The 26,269-nt window shown below is 40.8% G+C and overlaps 1 protein-coding gene across 1 annotated transcript in view; it reads right to left on the bottom strand.

The window, feature by feature from the left end:
- Positions 1 to 26,269, bottom strand: part of pcxb (pyruvate carboxylase b) — a 294,075-nt gene that overhangs the window by 150,109 nt on the left and 117,697 nt on the right. Inside the window, exon 13 of the mRNA XM_020610143.1 lies at positions 17,811 to 17,993. Coding sequence (XP_020465799.1) covers positions 17,811 to 17,993 — 183 coding nt within the window. The remainder of the gene's footprint in view (positions 1 to 17,810; positions 17,994 to 26,269) is intronic.

Raw genomic sequence — 26,269 nt, 5'->3', positions numbered from 1 at the left:
TGTCAAGCCCTTAAGACGTTAATTACTTCATGTCCATTCCTTGAATTATCAGTTTGGTTCTATTTGTTAATGAATAATGCCATGCATTCAAGGTGTTTGTGTCCTGTGCTTCCTAAACAACAACAAAATAAAAAAACTAACATTTATTCTACCCAAATGCTCTTAATTTTCATAAAGAGGTGACAACACAGTCTTCGCCGCCTACACACCAGTCACCTTGCATTAGTTAACGAAGCCTTTTGCTGAAAACAAATAAATAAGAGTCAACCCTACCGTGTCACTTGCCTGCTGCTAATTATTCCAAAATTAATAGTGCAATGAACAAACCATTTAACAGCTGCAGAGTGTTTCACTCAGAAACAAGGTCCACACACACACACTTCACCTTAGTAACCTGCTGCTTCACACCCACATAACCATTGACCCCGTCCATTCTGTGTACTTGGGGCCTCTTCCTGCTGGATTTCAACACAGGCATTAGTGTCTAACTGAATATAATTGAACCTCCCAGTCACACAGATGGCCACGCTAATGCTTGAGAAGCAGATATATTGAAAATGTACAATCATTCAGACAGGTTTGTCTATACACACACACACACACACACACACACACACACACACACACACAGTCAAGACAGATAATATAAAAACATATTAGCTCGTCTACACACACACACACACACACAGCAGCAAAAGGTCAGTGAAGCGCAACCCTTGGACATAGTCTTAAAAGTCCTGGCAGAACATAATTTTCCCCATAAAGACCCTCAAAGGAACATATAAAAAATAAAATATGCACTGAAGACATTTAATTTTCCCTACTATATCCTGCTTCCACAGTTCCTTCGCCTGTGTGGTTGGTGCTTTCTCCAAATCTGACAGTTTCCGACTTTTAAAGATATTACACTGTGTCTTCCAAGGTGGGATGAGTGCTACTGTATGTGCCAAGTTGAAAACACACAGCAAGAGGAATAATGGCTTGCAGCCGAATCGCTCCTACTGCAACGCTGGGAGATAAATCAATATCAGAATCAATATTGTGATGGAAGATTCAATACCACTGGGGATTTGTTAGTGCGATACTGAGATGATGTATATCAAACGGTCAGGTGGTTAAGGCTGCTTTATAGTTACATGTGTCTGAGCCTTTTGTGTGTTTTAGTTCAGCAAATCAAACTGTAAAACATTCTAGTGTTTGGTCATAATGCTCACATTAAAAATTACACCTAGTGGTCAGTTTATAGCGTGCCGTAGGGATGGCTTTTTTGTTTGTTTTTTTTGTAGGCCAACCCATAAGTTAGCATCAGCGAGTCCCTCTGCAAAAGCCAATGGGATTTTCCATAGGCTTTTGGATTATTGTGGAAAATAAGCTCTGTGACAACCAACGGTTTATGACACGTTCAGAGATAATCTTCACAAGTGAACACCAGTTTTATGATTTTTGAAGCCCAAACACAATCGCCAGAAGTAAAAAAAGTCTATTGTTAGGGTATAAACAAACTGCACCACAGTTATGTATGCAAGACATACCAAGTGTTTTACTGATCAATTACAGATCTTATCAATAACTCCATAAATGGTCCCAAATCCTGGGTGTGCATTTGTTGACAAAAAATGTGTTTACAGAAGTGAATAAAAACACAAATATAGGGAAAAAAAATCAGATGAAAATAAGATGAAGTAGAAGAGAGGGGGAAACAGGGAGGTGGGTGACGAAGAAAAGAAGGAGATGAGACAAAGTAGAGCGTGCAGTTAACACTCATCTCCTGTCTTCATCCTCATTGTCGCCACCCCCGCCATCTTCCTTATTGCTCTCCTGGTGCTGCAACCATTTGTTTTCTCAGCAGCAGCTCTGGGCATTAAGCTCAAATTCATTGTCTACTTAAAATGAGACAAATCCCCTTATTCTCTCAAGAACACACACACACTCTTGCACACCTGCAGGCACAAAGACATGGAAACACACACCTTATTACTTTAATCTTTGAGAATAGAATGTCTGGATTCTCTAAACAATCTTGCTTAGCTTTTGTATTGATCGCAGCACTATTTATGCATCCTCGCTTTCACCCCTGCAGTCTTTCACCCAGCTTCGTCCTCGCTCCATTTTCTTCAATTGCCAGAGCCACATTACAGAGTGAAATGCAAACTGCCAACCCCCCATCTTATCGCAGAAAAACATAGGTAAGAAAATACTGCTCTGCCTTCTTGATTTCCTATCAAAACTTCACCACTAAGAGCTTATCTTATTCCCTTTGCGGCTGTCATCAAACAGCTGAACACAACAAACTACATTTCTAGATGTTAATGTTCGTAGTGAGAAGTGGTTAAGACCGGGAGCCTGAGACTGATTCTCTGTTAATTGACAATTAATCCTGACATTAGCTGGTCCAAACACCTGGCTATGGGCGAGGTATAATTAAACTCACCAGAATTTGATGAGACTTAGGTATTCTGACTTCCCCTGTTAGCACCTTCTTCTTCATGATGTTGCTTTTCTCCTCCTACTCTTTATTTTTTCCTTCAAATTTCCTCCTCATTTCTTTTTTTTTATCAAATTTTCCCTTAATTACTTCCTAATGGGATTGTTTTTTGGCATGCTGTGCAAACAGGTCAAACCCATGGTCTGCTTTCCAGACATAAACAAGTTCACAACTAAAACAATTCACCCGATAACTCTTTGGACATCGTGTTCCTCCGTCAGGCTGGACTTGTCATGTTCAGAACAGTTTCCTGTCACTCAAAATCCCACTCAGGCAGTCAACACATGCTGCAGCAGGTTACACTGTGTGTGTTTGTGTGGTGTCTGGTTTGTGGTCCAGACCAGAATAGCACAAATCTCAGTGCATTCATCAACCCGCCTGGGTGAAAAAGCTTTGTCTGACTTGTTGAAATATTAAACAGCCTATAGCAAACCCAATCAAAAGATGAGCATTTTCTAAAGTGTCTGGAAATGAAATCTTTGGTTATTCAGCCACAACTGTTGATTCCTGATGAATATATCAGGCTCACTATACTCATTTCCCAGAAGGCCACACAACTGAATCTAGTGTTGCTTAGACTACCAGACTTAATTAGATCATATCAATCATTTAAATGATTTTTTTCCCCAGTCCGCTGACAGGACAGCTAAACGCTTATCCAATTATCTCTGTACAGATTTTAGCTTTGACGGACAGCTAGGTGACAGCGTCTGCAAAATATAAATATAGTCAGACCGTTTTCAGAAACTTTTTCCATTTTATATTTTAGGCATTTCACTGATGTTCTTATCCAGAGCCACTTAGAGCAAAAATAGAGGCAGAGTAAGCTGCAGTTCCATGATCAACATTACAAGAAAAAAAAAGCCTTTTTAAAATTGGAGGCAGAAGGGACACTTTTTTTTAAGTTAAGAGAAAATTACAGTGAGCTGAGGCGGAAGACGAGGAGAGGGAATAGGAGTCAGTGAAGAGAAGGTGATTTGAGTTACTTCTTGGCAGAATGGCTTTTCAGCTTATAACTGAAGATGGGGAGTGACTCTGCCTTTCGAACCAGTAGCAAAGTCATTCTACTTTTTGCCTTTTTTGTGTTGATTCATTGCGGCCCACAGGCTTCCAGTGTCTAAAAAATAAACACCCATGAAATTCATAAATGTAAATAATCCTGTGCCCGACTCTGGACTACAGTGCCACATTTCCTTTAACATAGCTGCTCCGGACGCCTCGGAGGAATACGCTAACTTTTCAGAAAATAAGTCCTGTGATGAAAGTGCTACTGTGTAAAGACTAGTGCTCATTTCCTCTACTCCAAAACAGCCCGTTTGCACAGCAGACTACATAAAACCACAGCAAATGTACTGAAGAATATATTATTATGGTTATTCATTTTTGCCTGGAGAGGACTACTGCCATTCTTGGTGACTGCTTTACCCCTCACATTGATCTACTTGCAGTCTAGGCTTTCGGATAAAATGCCACTCTGAAGGGTTCTGTCCAAGACAGCTGTAAACATGTCACGTCGGCCAGCCTTCAGAGTCTGTAGGGCCTCAACAAGGTCTTTGTAAATGTCTCAACTGGAGGGCTGTTAAGGCCAAGGCTGGTTTTACAACCAACAGCAGCAGCATTATACACTACTTTGGCTCAAATATCACCATCAAGTAACTTAACTATCTTCTTTTCACGTCTAACATGTTTAAGTACAAGAGCAGGTTAAGGCTGGACTGCCCTACAATTTTCCCCATAGTGTCTACATACACGCTTATGTACACACTAATTTGGAAGAAGGGTAATTGTACTGTAGCACTGAGCATGATACTTAGTACTGTCAGGAGTGGAAGGAAGAATAACAGAAACAACAAAGAGGAGAGAGGAGGATGTGGTCAGAGGGGTAAGTGAAAGAGTTTGTATTGATGAACTGTGCTGAACAGTTAACAGAGCATACATCATTTAGGCTTAAGAGCAAAACAGACACTTTCAGACTAATGCCGACAGTGTGGAGGACTGTAATGGAATTTTATATTAACACAGTGAAAGCAGGTGTACCTCAGGCTCAAGTCTGTGGGAAAACAAACTGTAACATTAAAACTGTCAGTGGTGCTGGGCCGCCTGATGTTGCAGCTGAAACAAGCAAATCCAGCTGTCAAAAAACCCAACAGAACCCATAAGGAGGTTTAATGGCCAAAAAAAAAAAATAACTCCAACTCCTGTGCTTCTGGTACATTTAAAAAAAAAACTGGCACCTCTGATGGATCAGAACTGCCTCAAAGCAAAGGTTTTCAAGCATTTTTAAGACATTTCAAAGCCAGATGCATTCACAGGTGTAGTCATTACATTTTAGTGCACATAATAAACTGCTGCATTTAATGTTGCCCTCAAGATGAACTGTTTGAAAAGCATTTAATTCTCATTGTCATGCGATTAGCCAGTCGAGAGAAACAGGGTTGTGTGTTCCATTATGCCTGCGCTCAATCAGAAAATGAGAAGCGACAGACGGATGGCTACTACAGTTCAAACTGAGCTATAGAGTAGAATTCTTTTTTCAGGATTTAAGTGCATCTTTAAGTGTGGCCCTTCCAATATTAAGCCCCTTTCACCATGCATTGGAATCCTGAAATTATCTAGACATTACCCAGAGATGTGTGGACGCAAATCAGTCGACCCAGACCTTAAGCAGACTTTACTCTGCCAGATCTCTAGTACAAAGTCCGTGTACAAGGTGCGCATGAGTTGGAGTGAGCCCATGTGACAATACAGCAGCGTAGCGTCCGGAGTATTCACACAGAGCTAGTGGGAGTGTTGATGTTGTATCATGTGACCGGCGTGAAACCTGAAGAATACAAACGGTCATTTACCATGAAGACATCTTGGAAATGTTGTGATCCAGGAAGTTCTGTTACAAGACGGTATGGCAAGAGACTCAGTTGTTTATGACCAAATTACAAACTAGCTACCTGACTGTGTCATGTCCTGTCTCCTGCACAATGTACCCAGAGGTGTCCAGTGCATAAACCAAATAGAATATTTAGAGTAAACACGTCTGACACAGGTTATCCCCCGCTGTGTGCTACATGTGTGAAAAGGTAACTCTGGACAAAGTCCAGACCCGATTCCGCAGACATGGTCTGGAGCTCAGGTGTGAAAATGGCTTTAGATGAGTTGTGCCAGTCATCAAGTGTGTTCCCACCTTAAGGGAATAAAACTCTAACCCCCAACGCTTAGAGAATGATTGCAACAATCACTGGAGTTGATTATCTCCATCTGTTTATCTTCAATTAACACAATCAACCAGCACGACCTAGATTAGGATGCCAGGATGAGGATGCCAAAGTCCAACTCTGAAAACCATGTTTATTCCAACACTGTGCACAAACACATGATTTTGTGGCTGTTTTTAGCCGATTATAGGGAGAATAAGAGTGTTTGGAGTTTGTGTTCATTGTCTTGTAGGCAGACTGCATAAATGTTAGTGGGTGTGTAACGGATGATTAAGCCTTAAAACCATCCTGTGTGTGAGAGAGAGCATGAGTAACACATCAATTAATCAGTGTGTGTACCAGCCCTTAATTAAAAACTCCCACTTCCCCCTGGACCCTACTTCTGTGTGCGTGTGTGGAAGTGCGTCCACATTTGTATACACGTCACTAGCACTGAATCTCAGCATTCATGACTATGCATGGCAACCTGCACAACACCGCTTCTCATACTCCAAGCGGCATTTAGCTGTGGTTTACACTCACTTTTTAACAAACACCTTCTGCTGCAATTTCAGAAAAAGGTCATCGGTAGTTTCTGTAGAGGTTCTACTCACAAACAGGCAACGGCATGGGTGTAAACTTACAGCAGTTAATGTAGCATTAATATGCATCCTGCTTTGTGTCAGAAGACGACTACAGTTACTCATTTTCCTGACAGCACCTGAGGCCACTGCCTTTCCGGAAAGTTGACTGGTCATAAAGGATTTATGAACGCATTAATGTGCAAAATGTGCGTTAAGGGAAAATGTCAAAAACTGGCAAGAGCAATCACATGTTCTGTCCACATGTTAACTATCGTTCAGTTCTATGTGAGCTGGATGCTTGGTCGCCTACTCTCAATCCAAGCCTCTAATTGCTCTCTGTGGTTTTCGTTTGTACTTGCCGTCCACCTACGCCTTTGAATTTTGTTGCAGTTCCTCATTCTTACTCAGCCACAACTACTTTCCCAACCATTCAGTGTGTGATATTGGAGAGTAATTCAGCAGCCAAGATAACTCTCCATCCTCTGCCTAGATCATCTGCAGCGAAACACCAGTCCGTGTGTGTGCGTTATTCTATTTTAATAAACTAAGCACACATACTGCTGTGAAAGGAAGTGAACTGAAATTGACCCAAACGCCATGACAGACAGCCCATCTCCTGGGAAACTCCATTATTCACCCAACTAATCACCTAATCACACTTCACACTTTCAGCAAGGTGATCACCTCCTCTTCACACACACACTTTTCTGTTTGTCCAACTCCCCCTCTGATCATAAATTAATATTCCAACAGACAGATCCACAGTAGGGGAGCCAGTGTTTGTTGTTTTACGTGCATGAGGCAAAACTCGGGCTGTGATGTGAAAGAAAAAAAGACAGCAAGAGGACGAGGAGCAGAGGAGAATAAAGAAAAATGAAGAGGAAGCAAGAAAAGGACAGTGGGCACTGAAAGAAAGGAGTGGAGCTAATGAGCCAGAGAGAATCAGCTGATGTGAAAACACCATCTGCTTTGAAGTTGGCTATATGCTTCAATCTCTTGAGTGTGCCTCTGTACATGCACACCAAGACAGATTTATTCTTTTAGCGTGGTGAGAACACACACTGAGCCAACTGTAAAAAAAAAAAAAAAAAATCCTATTTTTCTGAATGTATATTTTTACATCTTATTTCTACATTTGTTTTTCCTCTTATCTGACACTTACTTCAGTGTCAGTTTGGAATGTGCATGTTTACAGATACAGTATGTAAATACCCAGTTCTTTAGTTTTTGACCTAAAACTACAAGTGACATTGAGAAAAACAGAATGGAAACGTTGGAAAGTCTTAAACTGAGTCTGAAATAAATATACTGCAATAATGTTTATGAATCAACTCTAACATGCTAGATAGATCTCACAGTGGCCGAGATGCAGCAGAGAAAAAACATTCTCTGCAGCCAGGGAAGGAAAAACAGCAGCTCTCCGGTATCCACACAAATGACTAAATTGCTGAGCCATACAGGAAGCAGAAACATTAGGTAACTGTATAGTTGGCCCTGTTAGCATAATGTTTATGCTTTAATAGGACTGGAACTAGAGCCACTGATTCACAATTTCATTTGTACTTTGTTGGCAAGTTCAACAAGTTCCCTTGAAATGAAATCTTCTCTCTCCCCATTTCAACTTGTGCGTTTGTGTTCATTTTGATTTAGTCTTCTCCAGCATCATCTAACTTCTTTTCCACATCCCACTACCTCCCTTTTCCTTCTCTCCCTCTCTGCTTCCGCTCTCCAGCTATTTAAATCCCAATTATGGCGTCAAAGCTCCAAGTTGATGCCCACCAACTCCGACTCTGTGGCAGCGAGATGCTGATTTGGACCATAAATGTCTGCGTCTTGTGCCTGTCATTTGACTGGCTGTACAGTAAGACACTGTGCTTGTGTTGGCATGGTTTTAATGTGCAGGTTTACTACCTAATAGACTCTTGAGCTGTAGTGGCAGTTTGTCAGTAAGCCACGTTTGTGTGTGAAATTGTTTTCCCCATAAAACTTTTTTTTATAAATGGTTGTATATGTTAAAGTCAGGAGCTTAGTGGCTATTTACTACTAAGCCCAATGTTCTTGGTCATTTTAACAAGTTTGCCAATTTCTCTGTCTTATTTCCTCAGGACTTTCTTCTTTTCACCTGCCAAAACAGTTTTGCTTGAGGATGTAAAAGTCACTGTCTTTCTAGAATTATGGAAGACTTAAGATGCTTTGTTGTAATCTCTGTTAAGGCGTCTGCATTCCTGTAGTCTTAAGGCCAAACTGAAAATAGAATCTGTCCTCTGTCTACAAGTATGTATATGTATATAGAGGGGGAGAGAGAAAGATCATTGATGTACTGATTAGGTCAAAATTTAATTTTTTTTTGGCGTGTGTGTGCAAGAGCTGGTGTTGAAATAACATGAACAAACATAACTGAGTGGAAACCAGTGCTAACATTGGGACGCTAGTCGCTCTGACTTTCCTTTACAATACCACTCAAAAGCCATTGTGTTTGGTATTGTTTTAAACTGGAAAGTGAAAGTAAGCAAGCTAGTCATCCTGGCTTGCTAACTTTCACTTTGCAAACTTTGTAAATTTGTTGAAAATGGATAGAATATACAGTATGTAGACTACAGGAATCCAAACTGCACCAATCAACAGAGCGGCCTGTGGAAGCTGACAGCACATTTCCTGCAGCTCAAAGATGTCAGTTAAGTGATGCAGTGGGAAACACCCACCCAGAGGCTTCACCATTTCCATGAATATGTCCAAAAAAACTGCTTTACCCGCTTTTGAAAATTAAAAGGCAGACCTGCATTATCATTACAGCTTGTGTCTGTACACAAAGAGTGAGCAGAACACACAGTTTCATTCCTCTTAACTGTAAGGTCTCAAGCAATCCAACAGCATGTGAATGTGAAAATGACATATTTTGAAGCTGTCTGTATGTGACAATCTGCTGGACTGGCTTATGCACTGTATTAATTGTGAGGTGTACCTTTTTCTTTGTCTGAGTGCATAAATAAAAACCGGAGACACCAAAAGACAAAATCTGCCTATTACCAAGTGTTTGCTATAAAAAAAATAGATGAAGCTAAAAATGGGCTGCAATAAATAAATAAATAAATAAATAAAACAAAGGTCACTCACTGTGAAGGGAAAAAAGGTGCTTAAGAGAAATAAAGACATTTATGCATTCGGTACTACAGTTCTTCTGTTCATTATAAAGTTGCCATACAGTGTAAAAACCTTCCAGAGCAGAATGAAAATCTAAAACTGTGCATATTTGAAATTTCAATGCCTTTAGGGCCTTAAACTCAGACTGTGTTAGTCTTCTCAGAGATTCAGAGTTAGCTTTGCTCTCTTAGCTCAAACAACAAGCAGTAAACAAGTCCGCCTGACACTTCTTTCTTCCCGTCCCTTTCATTTTCAACTTTTACCCAAATGGTACCCTCTCATATCTTTGTCCTCAGTTTCACTTTCATGCTCTACACTCTCTCAGTTCCATTTTTATCTTTGTCTGTTACCCTTGTGTCAAAAACGCCTCTCATTCCTCCATTCATTCAGTCGCCTCAGCCTACTCTTATTTATGAGCTCTCACTATCTGTAATGAAGTGCGCACAATCTTTTATTCAGTCTCCTAAAATAAGTCTTATCCAGGATGTACACGTAAAGGGACACACAAACATGCATGGAAGCACTAATATATTTATGACACACACACAGATAATTACCAGGCTGTGTGTGGTTAAGTACCATGCAACTGGTTGTTTAGAGGTGTGAAATGAAGACACAATGGACAGACAACCCAGCCCACCAGAGACACAAATTAGTGTGTCATTGCATGTGAAAAAGAGTGCGTGACTGTGAGCGTGCATGTTTTGTCAGAGTGTCTAAACCCTCCTGCCGCTGATAAGTCAGATCCTGTATCTCTTGTAAATGCTAAGTGAATGATCTTGGATCAGTGCTTCTGCCTGCTCCTGCCTTGAAACATGATTCAGAAGTCAGAGAGGGGCTAACAGCAGATGAGACAGGAAAAGGATTCATCCTGTGACTACTAGGGATTGGTACCAAATCAGGATTAAATGGACACCGGTGCTAAATGATCAAATACCATAATATCAGTGAGCCCCAGTGTTATCAGTTCTGCTATCAGTACTGGAGAAGAAAGACGTCCTGTTTATTACTGCTACATAAACATCATCTTGCACATTTATCCCACCAACTCCACTTCTGTTTAATACATTTATTTATGATCCATTTTCACTTCTCCCAATCCAGAACACAGATCCCTCTCAGTTTGTCTGCCTAGCTTGTAGCTAATTTCTCATTGTCCAGGTATGTTATGTACTGTAGCCAATGCTAGCAACCTGAGCTAAATTATATGATCATGCATTACTGACAAAGTAATCATTTTACAGCAGATTGTTATGGTGCATTCATAAATTCAAATCTCCAGGGTGTCGTCTGAACAGTCATTGAGAAACTTCAGAGCGCTCAGAGCAGGGGCAGATTTACGTAGTGATCTGGAGGTAGGAGGCAAAGTACCACCCAGTAAAACTACTGTCAATGCCCTGCACTAGATTTTTTTACATTTCAGTATTCACGTTATAGTCTATTGATTTGTTCAAAACTATTTTCCTCTTAAAAGTAAAAAAGAGAAATTAAAAGTACTGAATTATATCTGCATAAAAAGTCATAAAAATGTTGAATTCTTTCACCAAATTACAGGAAGTTGCATCAAAAGTAACAAGTATCAATATTGGTATTGATAAAACCCTAACGATACCCATCCCTAGCGACTATAGTGATAGGACTGGCAAGAAATCATGGCAAAGAAAACAAATCAAGGAGGGTGGGCTAGATAATCAGACAGATGAACCAAATGAATGATGTACACTAGCTTTTCTCCAATACTTCAAATTAATTTGTGTCAAGGTATCACGTGTAGTCCAGTTGAAATGATTCAGCTTTCTGCATTAACAAAGGACGCTGGCTCGTAAAGGCCTTGAAACACTATTTGCAGCACAGACTTTTAACTAGAGGATGAATTAGTGGATGGACCTCATTCACACAACATATTCTTGGTTTCCTTTAATGTAAAGAATTACTCATGAATCACTTCTAAACCACCAATTTATTTGTCCTCGAAAAATGTTGGTAATTTAAATTAGAGCTTAATTTGGATATAAATGGAGCAGTCTCCGGTGCTTGGATTAAGATGTAACTGTTGTTGATTTAACTAATTACTGCAATTCATCAATATAAATGACAGGTTATGAAAGGATTAACACTGGGGATAAAACCAGACTGTAGGTATAAAAAAAAAAATAAAATTCAAGATACAAAAAAGGCAGACCATGAGAAAACACATGTAGCCAAGTTGGTGAATAGTAAACAGAAGCTCAGGGATGTGAAAACAAGAGATACACATGAGAGAACAAGAAGACAACTTTGCTCATGAAAGAAGACCAAGGTCAGACAGGTGGAGAGCATGACAGAACAGAAGGAAAAAATAAAGTGGAGGTGTTGTTTACATGGCAGGTAGAGAAAGGAAAAGAGCTTGTGCATGATAAAGGAGTCAGACATGACAGTACAGGCACTAGGAAATGTGATGCTTGGCCAGACAGGCATGTTCACAAGCACACACTCACACTGAGTTAACGAATACATACACACACACTTGAGACAAGGAAAATGGAGAGGGTGTGAGAAAACCAATAGATGGATTACTAGTGTCGTGATATCCCGAATACTACACAGACATATGAATGCAAGATTATATCTCTACTGTCACAAGATGAGGAAAACCTGAATCTGCTTAATGCCATTGTGTTCAAAAGATATGAGAGTTTGACAGATTTGATTCATCTTTGTCATTATTTCTGCTGCAGTGAATGACCGGCTCTACTGATAATCTCTGCACAGTGGAGACAGGGCTTATCAATTCATAGCGGTCTAGATCGCATATCTAAAAGGAAATGCAGCACATTTGACTGTGTGAATTCCAGCTGAATGTATCCTGAATGTGTCCTGATCCAGTTTTTCTTGGCCCTTATATCAATCCGATTCCTTTAATATCAGGTATCTGCCAATACCCATTCGATTCGGATACTTATATTTACCTAGAGTAATTGTTCATTAAATATCTGGCAGGCTGTGTTTTTCAGGAGCTTCTTGATACAAATCCTGGATCAGGTCCTGGGCCCGCTGCATTAACAAAAGGTAGCAGCTATCGCAGCATTACTGGACTAAACCATTCAACGTAATGTGCTCAAATATAGGACAATACTGTAGAACTAAATAAGACTAACGGCTTTATCTTGACCAATATGGATCCTGTGAAATAAAATATGCCTGTATCTGCGCCAATACCAATACTTAGTATCAAACTGGGACATCTCTAGAATGTGCATATGTTACCAGTATTATCCATGTAATATTCATGCTAAACATCCCTATTGTATTTTTTCCTCAAGAAGAAAAGCAAACACGTCTTTGACTGGCATGAAGTGAAGTAACAAGTGGGACAAGTCTGTGGTGAGTTTAAAACAGGAACTAGGCTGTGATGTGGCAGGCTACAGTGAAGTAAAACATTACCAAGATTCTTCAAAAAGCCTCTCATCACCAGCCCATTCCACACACACACACAGGGTGCAACAACCTCAGGTCCCCTCAAACACACTCACTCTGAGATAAGGTGTAAAAATGAACAGTAATGAAACACGCTGCCTAAAGCAAAACCCCCAGTGTCACAAAAATGACTTCTAAAGAAAGTGAAGAGTTTCTCACACACACTAACCTGTACACACATCAAAAGTCCTCACCAGACTGGACTTCCAGTTGTCTCTCTCTCTCTCTCACACACAAACAAACATGCACACAGTCCAAGAAGAAAAGAGTACATGGCCAGAAGGCATCTGATGTTCTGCAGTAAGGGAGTACGTGTGTTCCTGAGCTCATTAGTTATACAGTCATTAGTTGGTTTCTCTTGATAATCCTGGAATTATCCTGTGTAATGAGCAATTTGAACAGGACATGCTAGTGTTTATGATTCACAGAGAAGACATATGGCTCCTCCTGTGCTAAATTACTGCAAGAGCTAGTATTTTTTCCCCCCATTGGCAGATTTTTCACTCCGAAGTCTCTTATTTTTGTCAAATGTTAGTCCTTGATTTTACACCAGTAAACACAGAAGCAGCCTCTTCATCTCTGACAACTGTCAATCTTGCCAGCTGAAATGACAAGCGTTGCCGGAAGAGTTCATCAGGTCCAGCTAGCCAGTTAATTTAGCTGAATTACTCCGTGAATTGGCTAAAAAAAAGCTGACAGTTTCCAGATGAATCCTGTTCAGGAAACTTTTAACATGTCTTAAATATGCAAATGATGGCTACATAAATGAAACTGTACTAAAAGAGGTTTATGCAAAGTAATACCACAGTAAGTTCCTGCTGTAGCTAGCTGGGCATGCTAAAAGCTGCAGCTTTTGTTAGAGCAGATACTGTTAGTACACTGTTGAATCCATTTCTTTTCTAAATTCAACTATCAATGTGCACTGCACATACAGACAACTGCCACGTGTACCGTCTTCTACGTGCAGCGCCACATTCCTTGTCGTTTTATGTTTCACCCTCTCCCTCATCTGCCCTTGTGCCATTGCCCCCTCGCTCCTCTATGCAGCCTCATGTCCCGTTGCATTCCTGTCCATCACTCTCCGTCTCTCTCTGTGCTGTGAGATGCTTGACATTTTACTGCTGAACACACATGGCTTCTCCTCCCCACGCACACACACGTCACACAAATGCACTGAAAATGCTGATGGACTTGTGCACACACATCTACACATCTAGGGAAAGGGGATAAACAGAGCTTTTTGAAATGCCAAACATAATTCCATACAACAGAAGAGAGGAGCATGCTGCCAAGTGTCAAAGTAATTCAAACTTAGCTTGGTACTTTGATTTTTACTTGAATTTAAACACTTATACTATACTACAGTGACAAATGGAGCTACCACACAAAGAATGTGGCTGAGGTCAGATTTACTGTGGCCAAATTTGTGTTCCCCGGGAAAAAAACAACAACTTTGTGTTAAGAGGATGCCAACCTTTAGCGTCAGTAAGCCTTTGGATTTGTCTGGCTTCTTACTAGTGGCATTCCAACACAGCACCAGCAACACTGTCCAAGGTCACTGCTCACAAACAAGGAAATGCTGAACCACAGTTCTTGTGGTATTCAACATTTTCATTGGTCACGTTTGCCACATAGCTGTGCATTCTCATAGATCAAAAGACAGGAAATGCACTTGGTCCTTAAGATTCATTTTAACCAACAACGTATGCAACTTCATACTCGAGCCATCAGCTACAGTAAATGCAATGCTTGTTAACTGGCATGCTGGGAGTTGAGGAATGATTTGCTTAATAATGTGGGTGTTCATGGCTGTTGAGGAGCAATGTTGTTCAAAGACAACATATCAGGATGGATCTAAAGTCAAACCATCCCTGAGCTTACTTTGATAGGAATGTCGCTATCAGTGAGACACTGACAGGGCCACAAACACTAGTGTTTCTTAAACTCTGGAACATTAAACCCAAGTAAACAACAGGCAGACTTTAAATTAAATGGTGTCTGAAAAAGCAGCCGGTTTTGCTCATATTTCAGGAGCTGCCATGGTTGCTGGCTGCCACCAGCAGAGAAGCAGGTTTACAGCAATTTAAAATCTGTGTTACAGCTATCCAGTGTTTTTTTTTGCATCAGTGTACCGTTTGCTGCCTGGGTCGATACTGCCTTTGCATTTGTCTGTTGGTGCAGAATGGAAAGCACTCAACTTTAAGTCTGATCAGCATGAGCAACACGGTTTCTAACGTGTTCTTATTCCCTGGGTGTCAAAAGTACCTTCTGCGCCTCATACTGATGCTAAAGGGAGCCTTTGCTGTTGATTCAGGGTTTTCATTACAGAACAGTGTTAGCTCACTTGTGTCAGTACAAAAAATAATGTGGTTATGTTTAGGCACCAAAAGGACCCAGTTAGGTTTAGGACGGAAGCCAAAGGTAGCCTTTTGGTGTCCATATGAGAAGCTAAAGATACTTGATATATGGTCAGTATTTGACTTCCTGGGAATGAGGACGGGCTGAGGTTTTTCCTAGCAGCTTGTTTTCAGCACACTGTCCTCTTGGCAATTTGTCCTTACCAAAAACAAAACCCTCAGTTTATACACTGAGAAGCCTCCATTTGTAAAGAATGAATTCAATTGCAGGTACATTAGGCTGATTTCCCAGGGTGTGTTTACATAAACCGCAGCAGTGAGGACAAAGGACAGTGTCCACAGGCCCATCTAGCCCTGACTAACATAAGCACTTTTTCACTAACAGAAGGGAAAAATTAATCAATTAAATCTGTGCTGACGGTGTGTAAAGTGCACTTCCATTTAAATGAAAAATTAGAGTTGAGAAGACCAATTTAACTTACAATTTCACCTCATTATGATTAATTCAAAACAGACTGAGGGACCATTATGGCTGAGCTAAACTGAGCAGTTCCGCTGGCTACAGCGACCCCTTTATTTCCATCATGGCCTTTATTTCCATCACACTACAGGTAGGAAACTCTGCAATGGCATTCAGCAAAGCAAATATTTAAAAAGCACAACAAATTTACATATGCGCAGTACAAACACACCACAATTATCTTTGCATATGACGGTTAGTCTAAGTTAATAAACTGCTACTGATCCATGGACGTGAAGTCACACCTCCAAATTAATTTAAATTAACCACTGCTGACAGTCATTCTCAGTTCATTTACACTTTGGTTGTTGCATAACAAAAGTACTACACAAAGTGCTTTCATTTAACTGTAGTTATGCACAAAATAAGCAGCAGTTCTCATTTTCTGACAATTTGCTAATTGATTCACAAAGACAACAAATCATCAATTGCCTCTCAGCTTTGAACTATACTTTATTGAGGCTTAATAACTGGAATGTGCATGAGTCTAGCAAACTGAGCTGCTTACAGAAACTGTTCACCTAGTTTCCTTGTGGACAACAACATCTAAGGCCTTGACTGCCAAATGCACTGCTTGTAGTTGTGGCTTGATGAATAACTCAACACATCTTTCAGCTCAGTGATATGGGAAATAAAAACATGTGCTATGATCTTCCTGCACACGTTACTCATCCAGATACTAATCTTTAATTGCAAGGTGCATACTATCAACTATTAAATGGATTTATAAAATGGAAGCTGCATTGAACTTGGAGGGGCTGCCATTCCTTAAAAAAGCGCTGCCCCTGTGGCCTTTTTACAGAGATACTGTAATGATAGAGGTATTAGAGGTGTGACATTTAACATGACATCAGATATACCAGGCATACAAGTGATGTTCTGACTTTCAAATCAGCACCGACAGATGTGGAGCAGAGATGTGCTTTTGCTCGCCCTGCAGATGTACGACATGATTCAGACTATTGTTGTACACCGGTGGTCACAAACTGGCAGACTCCGGTCCGGACCCAGACCCAAAGAGGTTTCAAACAGAAAGGGAGGCTATACATTTATCTATAAAATATTAACACTTTCAGCTGTTCTGAAACCTCCGGGGGCTGACTGCTCCAACAGCTCAGAGCATAAAAACAAAAAGATGAATGATGTGGCCTAATAGTCTGGACCTCGACTTGGAAAGACGCTGAGTGACTGGACCTCCCGGAATTTTAGTTGGTGACCACTGGTGTACAACATGTTAATGATTATGGTCACAGATTCTGTTTCTTTTGAGCATCATTAAAATTTAAATCCTCTGGCGGTGCAGTGCAGAAACACTTCCACACCGCCACCCAAGCCACCTCTCCTCTTTTACACAGAGGCAGAATGGTTCCACCAATTTTACTACCTTTTGTGGAAGAATAAAGCAGGATCAACACTGACGCCCTCATGCCGGTTTGGTACCTTTTACAGAACAGCATGGTGGACAACTGGTGCAATAATCTGGCCTTGAGCAGGCGGTGTAAAAAGGGCTACTGTTAACAACCATTTGTACCTGCTGATAATGTTTAGCACAACCTCCCTCAAACTAGAGACCTCTGTCTTTTTGCATAGATGTAACCTCAGGCAGTTTTAGACACTGACAGAGAATGTTTTCAGTGTGAAAACCAAAAAATATAAAGTACTATAGAGCATGTAATCAACCGCCGAGACGTCAGGCTAAGGCTCCATGAGTCATTTCTCAATCTGCTGCTGAATCCATCAATGGAGACCTTCAAAGAGCTGTACCTCTGTTTTACCTGCATCACACCATTAACCATGCCAGACTTGCTTGCACAGTTTGAGATGGGCTCTTATCAAAAACCAAAGCAGAGAACACAAACTTACACCTCTGCTGTCAATAAAGAACCCCTCATCATGTCAGATATTTAGGGCCCTTAAGTGCTGCCTACTTTTCAACAAAGCACTGATATTTTCCACCATCAGTTCAAAAGGTCACAATTGTATCACCCTGTAGGAAACACTGAGAACTTTAAATGCAAATCAAAGCAAGAAAACACTGCACACAAAGCACCATCATGTACACACGATAGAACATCCTACCTTGACCCCTCGTATTCTGAACTCGGCCAAAGCTCGGCTCATCTTGGAAGCTGCTTTATACATGTCTTTCCCACTGGCGATGACTTTTACCAGCAAGGAGTCATAGTGAGGTGAGATGATAGCACCCTGGAAGGCTGAGGCACTGTCCAGACGGATGCCCATGCCTTCACCGCTTCGGAAGACCTGGCAGGAATAGAACAGAAAAGTGATGGCCTTTGTGTTAACAGAAAAATGTCCTTTTTATTTATGGATGCAGGTTTTTCATTTTTTACATACTTTTCAAAGGAAATACTAATGTTTGTGATTTATGTGCAACTACTCTTCCTCAGGAATCAGTTTTATTTACAGTACTTAGGAAACAAACTGTATAAGCAGTTGCAATCCGCTGTCTGAGCTAACTCAAGGGTGTGACATCAGCCGCCTAGTGCATGCACCCATTGCTTCAGAAGTCAAAGGAGAAGAAGGCAGACAAGTCACACACCAAGAGTCAAAGACAGACTCCTGGTGACGCAGTGGACTGAGATGCGTCAGTGTGCTAGGTTTGAAGCCAGCCCTGGGTCTCTGTCACGCTTCCCATCACTCACTGATCAGATTTTTTTTTTAAGTTAAAACACCAGAAGTCTAAAATCTGCATCAGTGGGGACACCAATTTGCCAAAATTGCATGATGCTGTGTCAAATGGTTTTCCTTGCAATTGTCAGTTAAATACAGCTCATTAGTGAGGTGGAATGGGGATGACACAGGAATGCAAAGCATCACATCTGTTAGATGCCTTAAACATGAGCGTAAATTAACGCACACTCGGAAGACAACGGCCGGCAGACAGGCATACAAGCAGAGCAAAATAAGGAGTCGAGGGGAGAAAACAAGCATGAGACGGTTGAGAAACGGCAAGGCTGGATCGTTCCAAACCACTTGGCAAGAGAGGAGGGAGGGGGGAGGAGATGTGAAGAGAGTGAGGACTGTTTAACACTACAACATATGGAGCCCCTTGAGGGCTACAAGAGGAAGACGAGCAGAAATGATAATTTTAACAATGCTGTGCCACACTGACGATATTCTGGTCAGATTTTCAGACTATGTACAAGCGCAGAGCTGTAACGATTAGGACTGCGTGATTTTGCCCTAATTTTTAAAGCAAGTTTCTGCATTTTGTTCACCCGCAGCAACTCAAAATACAAATCATTGCATCAATCAATCAAGTACTGTATTTTGGCAGTGTTTGGTTAAACAATGACTCAAAACCTATGTGTGCTCTGGTCCAACAGTCCCTGTGTCATACACAAATAGAAACTTGCTAAACAAGCACCAAAAACAAACACACACATCCTGCACCTAAGCTACAGTGGAGAAGTAAAAGATGTCAAACTACTGTTACTATTTACACATCAGTACACCTCTTATGATGAAGCAGAAATCGAAATTACTGCTATGAGTGGGCATTAATGTATTTTTCAATTTGGGTTTAATATTTCAAAGTGGCTTATTCATAGAAATATCCTTCACTAGGAGGTCTTCTCTTTGTGTCGACATAAAATCGAGGCCAAGTTGAAAAGACTGCCTACATAAAGCTGTAAATATGAGATGCTGTCCAAACACACACCTGTGAAATGCGCCATTTCAAGGCTCAAAGCCCCAATTTCCAGGTTGTGATTTTCATAAAACCTGTCCCTTGATTTTAAAGGCTTGAGGCTTTTCATCAGCACAGAAGTAGATTTCCCAGTTCCACACTTGAACGTCTCTGATGTGTCTAACTCTGCAAGCTGCTCTGCACAAAATAGATGATTTAAATTCAAAGGACAGGTTTTATATTTGAAGAGCATGGTTACAATAAGAAGACCCTTCAAATTTTTTAAAGATTGCTATTGTGCCATTGCAGTGTATCATTTAGCTGAGCTTCCAGCAGCTGTGCTTTCACAAAAGGTTTCTGAATAGAGAACAACTTTCAGGTAAATATTGACTGATGCATTTCAGATGGAGACAGTTGTTCAGATTAGATTTGCAGCATTCATAAAATCCCCCCATCTCTACTGGAGAGCATTTTTCCCCCACAACTTTCCAAATAAAATACCATTGTCACAATTACCATGTTAAAAATAACTTTCAAAGACAAGAATTGAGTGACAGTAATAAACTGAATGCTCCTGAAGCAGTAAAACTAGGAAGGGTAACTGCAACAGACTTGTCAAAATACCAACCACAAATAAAGAGCATCCAAATTCAAAAGTGCATTTTGCAAATGATGTTATATATGATGGTATCATGAGAAATCTAAAGGCAAGAACTACAGTATTTGGAAAGAATTAAATTAACATTGAAATAGATGTACAGCAAGTTCTTCATGTTAAATGAACTGATTCTTGTAAAAATACAAATACAGACCAACTATTGTAATTAAACAAAATGACCTTAGAATTGCATGTGGATGCGTTTTAAAGTTACTGTAAATATATGGTTTTCATTATAGGATAGTATCATTTAAGAAACTTAAAGAGACAGGATTTAATGTCAATAAAGCCACAAACTGTATTTTAATTATGAAACATGACTATTTTTATAAGTTGGTCAATTCCCATTCTTTTACAGTATTTTATTGGCGCCACAGTTGGTAGAATATTACCGTTCTGTTACAGATTTTTTTTTTAACAGGGCTGTTCATGCTTTAAAATGCACTGGACAGCAATGAGGCAGGTAGATAGGGATGCTTGTGCACACAAACATTCACACAGACATTTTCAACCCTTAAACGTGGGCCAATATTTTACTAAATCAAATTCCTAGCTGTAAACAATCTTGTCCTGCTCATGTCAGGAGACTAATCAAACATGCAGCAAGACAGATGTTTGTGGTTACACATTACTGCACAAATATACTGTATATATGGGATATGGAGCTGACTGGAACCCACACCACCATCATAGTGGAGTCTCAGTTATTGGAACTGCTCAGAGGGGAGGTTGTTTTGCAGAAAACGCATTAAAAAATTAGGCTGAAAATGTCATTTCAGAGTGATTTCAAAACCCCTACTGTGTCCTGCCACATTAATCCTTTGTTTATACTATAAACTGTATCTTGCTTGAGAATTTACAAAAGGTTTATTCCAAAACTCAACATTTTCGTTGACCTTTTGCTCATCGAGCCATGATGTCTGTGATGTGCTAATGCTGTACTTTTTATGAATATTAGGACTGTTCATTTTGGCTTCAGGGCACAAGGATATGAGAGATGAATGATGCCAGAGCATCACCGTGCCAACACTCGATGGTTTACCTCGCACACTCAGTAAGGACTCGAGCTCCAGCAGTGCCACTAAAGATAAGATAGGATAAGATAAACCTTTATTAGTCCCACGACGGGGAAATTCACACCACCACAGCAGCAAAGGGATGGAAACAGGCACTCGGGGTTAAGAATCAAAAAGCAGCAGACAAGTTATTATCAATATAAATATAAACAGAGAAAAGTAAAACGTATTGCAGTGTGTATTCAGTCTGCGGGTGTCTGAGATTGACTTGGTGGGGCCTGTGGATGCCGAGTCTGCAGCCTGCTCACAGGTGAGTCCAGGACGTCACAGGCAGCATCAGGGTTAGCAGAGGGGGAGACGTACACAGCTATCGCCATAATGTCTGCACCGTCTCCTCCTGGCCCTGCATAGAGCTCCTGCCCGTCTCCCACCTATCCTCCTCAGCTTGCTGGGAATGTCGGGCCTCTCATGTGGCCGTACCGCTGTGTTGCGGAGCACTAACAGTGGGTCTCTTGTCTACACAGTAGGTACCGTGGCTCTGTGCGGGATCTGGCATGGTCATAAACAGAGAAAAGTAGAAACGGGGACTTGGCAATGTCTGCAGTTTAGTGTCGGTACTGCAAAAGAAACAGCAAAACAAACTAAATATAGAAAAAACTCAGTAGTGAGCCAGAGCTGCTGCTGTAACAGGCAGCCACTCACAGCACCATCTCGCTCAAGATCTTATAGCCAGGAAGAGAGCTAGAGAGGGGAGCAAGATACTGGACAGGCAGATCTGAATGAAAAGATAAGTACATGTCCCATATTAATAATTGAATTCAAGGTGTCAGCTTCTTTCAGCCTAGGGCGCTGTCTAACAAGAATATCCCACTTTCTCTGACACTCGTGTCATTGTATGTCTCCGTCTTACCGCCCATTCTCTCACACACTGTACAGTCAGACACTAATAATTTAAGTATGAAGGCATTGAAATGGTCTTGCTCACACATTCATGGACCGAGTCAGTCCCCCAGTGTGCTGCACGCTCGCTCGCTTTGCTGCAGTCTTGCTCCTTGTCTGTAGTTATCCAGTATCCGCCTAGCCCCCGCCCCCCCAACCCCCCAGGATTTCTGTCCATCAATACTGTGAATACACACAAAAGCATGTATACACACTCGCAGCAGGACTTCCACTTCATTAAAATGCAAAAGTTTGACCGGTGGTTCACATCTTTCGCTCTGAACTTTCTTTGTTTCTTACACAAGTCTGTTGTATAACTGTCTTTCTCCTGTCACCATCTCCCCATCTACACCCATCTTCCATTTCTCTTCGCCTGAAGTGTATCACTCAAAGAAACACACCACTGACCTATTCTGCAGAAGGAGCAGTGAAGAGTTTGACACTGAAAGAGTACACGTAGGTCACCCATCACCCATGGGAACATTAGACAGCACTCAGTGTGTGAACCTCCACAAAGGCAGTTCACCGTCCCATAATGCCAAAAGCAATGCCATCATAGTTCCACCCTCATGATTTCCTGACCATAAAAACTTAACCCTTAAAGTTGTGCTGTGAACAAACCCACCAAGAAAGAGTAAAAACATAACCTTCGCCTTAGAAGTGGTAGCAGTGTCAAAATGGCTTCTGTGTGGGTCTGAGAAGCCTTGTGATAAAATTTACTGTACACGAGAGAAAGTGACAAATCAAATCAAGGAAGTCAACGGCATGACAAACTATCTCGTCTCAGCTGACCACACTGATATTTTGCCATATAAATGTAATAAAGAGAACATCTGTCCTGAAATGAACCTGAACATGGTGAATGTTCATCAGTGAAAAGAGGAATTTAACTCAACTATTTGTTTAAAGGGCTCAACTTTAATTTCTGCCAACTGTGACATGACTTCACAGGACAGGTCGCATGCAGTATTACAGTGAACATTTACAAAACAACTACCATATTTTAACACTTTTTTTTTGGATGACTAAAGCTTTAATTTGTTTTTTTTTTGCATGTTGCCAGATTGCCAGCTACATTAATCTTTTTTGCCCTCAAGCTGTTAAAAACAACACTGACATTATCACTGTTGTTATCACGAACATTTTAAAACAAATGCTTATTTAAATCTCCAACAGAGCAGCACTGATTAAACATTCATTTCGAGTTGTTTTTGGCCTTTTAAATGTTGTTCACCAACTAGTTGCCAACTTCTTACTGGCCATAAAAACAAAACACTGACCTGAAGGATATAAAAACTCTGTAGCGGCGAGGTGAGCAGTAGTTTGTTTATAACTACGAGCAACACTTTTCATATTTTAGCCTGTTGTACATTCTAATGTATTATTTGTTTCGTCTTTAATACTATATCAACTCTATCAACCTTGTTTGGTGGGAGACTTATCTACTTGGTTATCGTGCTTCATTTGGGACTCTTAAGCTGGACTGCGCACAATCAAGCTGGCTTTTGTGGATAAGATAGTATTGATTCCAATTTATTGTTGGGCTCACTCACTCAGTGCCAAAATGCATCTCAAGCTCAGTTTTCAGCTGCACAAAATCCAAATGAACATTGATCGGAGCCAGTCAGAACTGTAATGGCTCAGTCACTGAAGTTTAAGATGACAAATGACTCACTGCTTCACCAGACGCAACAGTGTGTTGTAGATATATAAAATGTGATTTTAAGAATGTTGCAGTACAATGGTGCCTTATCAAGACCGCAAAAGAACATTTACTTGGAGAAAAAGACAAGTAAAATACTTAGAGGGCTTAGGTGAACAAAAGCCCATTTAGGAGCTGTAACATATTGGCCCAAATCCCCAGGCTCCTTCACTGGACTCAAGACCAGATTTTACAGTTAGTTTGCACTGACTACTCTCCACGACACTCAGCCACTTACCATTAAGTTCATTTAACCCTCTATGCACTTCACATACTCCTCCATCAAGCCTCATTTGTCCCCCTCTAACCTTTCACACCCTGTTCTCAGTACCTATTTTAATTTTTCTTATTTGTTGTCAGGTATTGTTTATACAAGGAGGTTTTTTTTTTTTGCATGTGCTTACAGACACAGTTTATAGCAGAACCTGCTTATTAAGTTAAAATGAAAACCTTCAAACAAGTTAATAAATAATGGATCAAGGAAAAAACTAGGGGACATGTTTGTATGCAGCACAGGTGCAGATAAAATGGAATTAGCTGTGGAAATGGGTAACAGGTTATCTCAGATACTTTCATATTCACATATTTACTTAAAACAAAATGCTTTGAAGACGTATGCAATCTCAGCTCACTGTCCTAATTGAATGCAATGCCTGGCCTCTAGTTATGAAATACATTTCAGTAAATCTAAAAGTGGAGTGAATACAACGGAAGGGCACCACTGCAGAGGAAAACCTTTGCAAATACATGGGGTAAAAAGCACATATTACACAGCTGACACACTAGTGTGGGCTTTCTCCTGCTGGATATTGTAATTACTCAGAATTTCACGATAATCAACATGGCAGCTTGAGTGAAAAGAACTCATTTTGCATCCATCTATACTGAGGATTCATTTTACCAATGTCACCCACGCACAGAGGTGTCCTGTAAAATCCTCTTAACCGTCTTCAGAAACTGAGATAGGTGGTTGGACATCAGAAGATTCAGTCATGCAATGTCACTGCTATGGCTCAGGCCAAGAGGCTGTAAATCTGGCCAGTAGATGAGGCACAAAGCGGACCATCAACTGCTGAGAGGTAAAAACCTGAGGACTGTGTACATCTGGTATTCCATATGCAAGTAACTGCTGCATTTATGCCAAAATATGCTGCAGCTGAGTGTTTGTTGATCAGCTGTCCTTTTCTACTAGATTATTCCAGACACCAAAAGGTCACCCAAGTGAGAACATTGGCTATTAGCAAAGGCTTCCTTACAATACATAGATCTGCTTTAATATTGAACGGCATCAACAGGAGGAACCAGTGTCTATTGTGGATCATTACCGTGGCCTCACAAGCAGTTCCCCTACTGTATGTTCTAAACCATTACCGAGACTTCCCTTGTGAAATACTGTCCGGACTAGCCTGGCTGGGGACTATTGTGGTGACAGGGGTACTCATTGGTCTTTAATTAAAAGTCATTCCCTGCATTCGACTCTCTACAAGCTGTTCCTGAAGCTAGAAACAAGGGAGCCATGGCCAATCTAATTAACAGAGAATTAACTTTGCCTCACATGTGCAGGAGGCCACTGTGAACTCAGTTTTGGTGCAATTTTACAGCTAAATGCTTTATTTTGTAATTTTTCTGTCATACCCGGTTGTATTCTGTGGTTATACTGTATATATGACGTACCAACACTAGAAACTAGATATTTTAAGAAGGTGCACTGAATGGTGGCCCCTGTTTACTACCCATCATGTTTTTCCAGACTGTCTATAGCTGGCATGTGCTAGTTCAAAGCCTGGCAGTCCACAACTGCCATTCAATTACCTGAATCCAAAATCCAACCGCTCTGCCTCCGTCTATTTCAATTTTCATCCTATCCATTCAATTTAACTTTCATTTCCTGTCTCTATACAGGCTCTGTTTTCCCCCCATCTCCCAAAACCATTATCTAACTCAGTCTCCTTCTTGCTCCCACTCTGTGTCTGAGTCCTTAGGGGCATCCCTAGATTTATTTACCACTTCGTTTTTACTTCATTTGAACTCCTTCCTTCATTGCTTACTCTGATTTCAGTGTTTATTTTTCCTTCTTTATCAAGCTAATCGTCTTTTTTTGGCACAGCAGACCACCCTCAGTGCAATTACAGGCCCAGGACAAAAATTATACGTTTGCATTTGTGTGTCCTTCATAAGAAACCATATTTATGACCCAGAACTTTGATACCAAGGGGGCAGGAGACACTTGTACTGCTGCAACAACACACAAGGCCTCCTCCTTTAGTCCCTTGTTGCCTTCCATTAAAAGGCTCACTTTCTGATACCCGTCTAAATTGGCTTCTCCTTTCAAATCCTCTCAGTGTGTTAGTGTGTGCATGCGCTCCAGACGGAGGTATAATGACTCTAATGAGCAACAGAAGATTTCTGCAGCTCTCCAGCTTTTCCTCCTTCTCATTTTCTCCCTTTTCTCGCTCTCTGAATTTTCTATCAATTATCACCCATTCTGCCGTGCCTCCACTCCTCCTCAGAACACTCTCTAATTTTCCTCTCTGCTCTTATTCTCCCCATCTCTTCCCTTATTTCTGCTCTTTC

This window comes from Monopterus albus, unplaced genomic scaffold, assembly GCF_001952655.1.
Source record: "Monopterus albus unplaced genomic scaffold, M_albus_1.0 scaffold104.1, whole genome shotgun sequence".
In the NCBI taxonomy this organism is placed as follows: Eukaryota; Metazoa; Chordata; class Actinopteri; order Synbranchiformes; family Synbranchidae; genus Monopterus; species Monopterus albus.
This window is presented reverse-complemented; position numbering and strand designations above follow the sequence as displayed.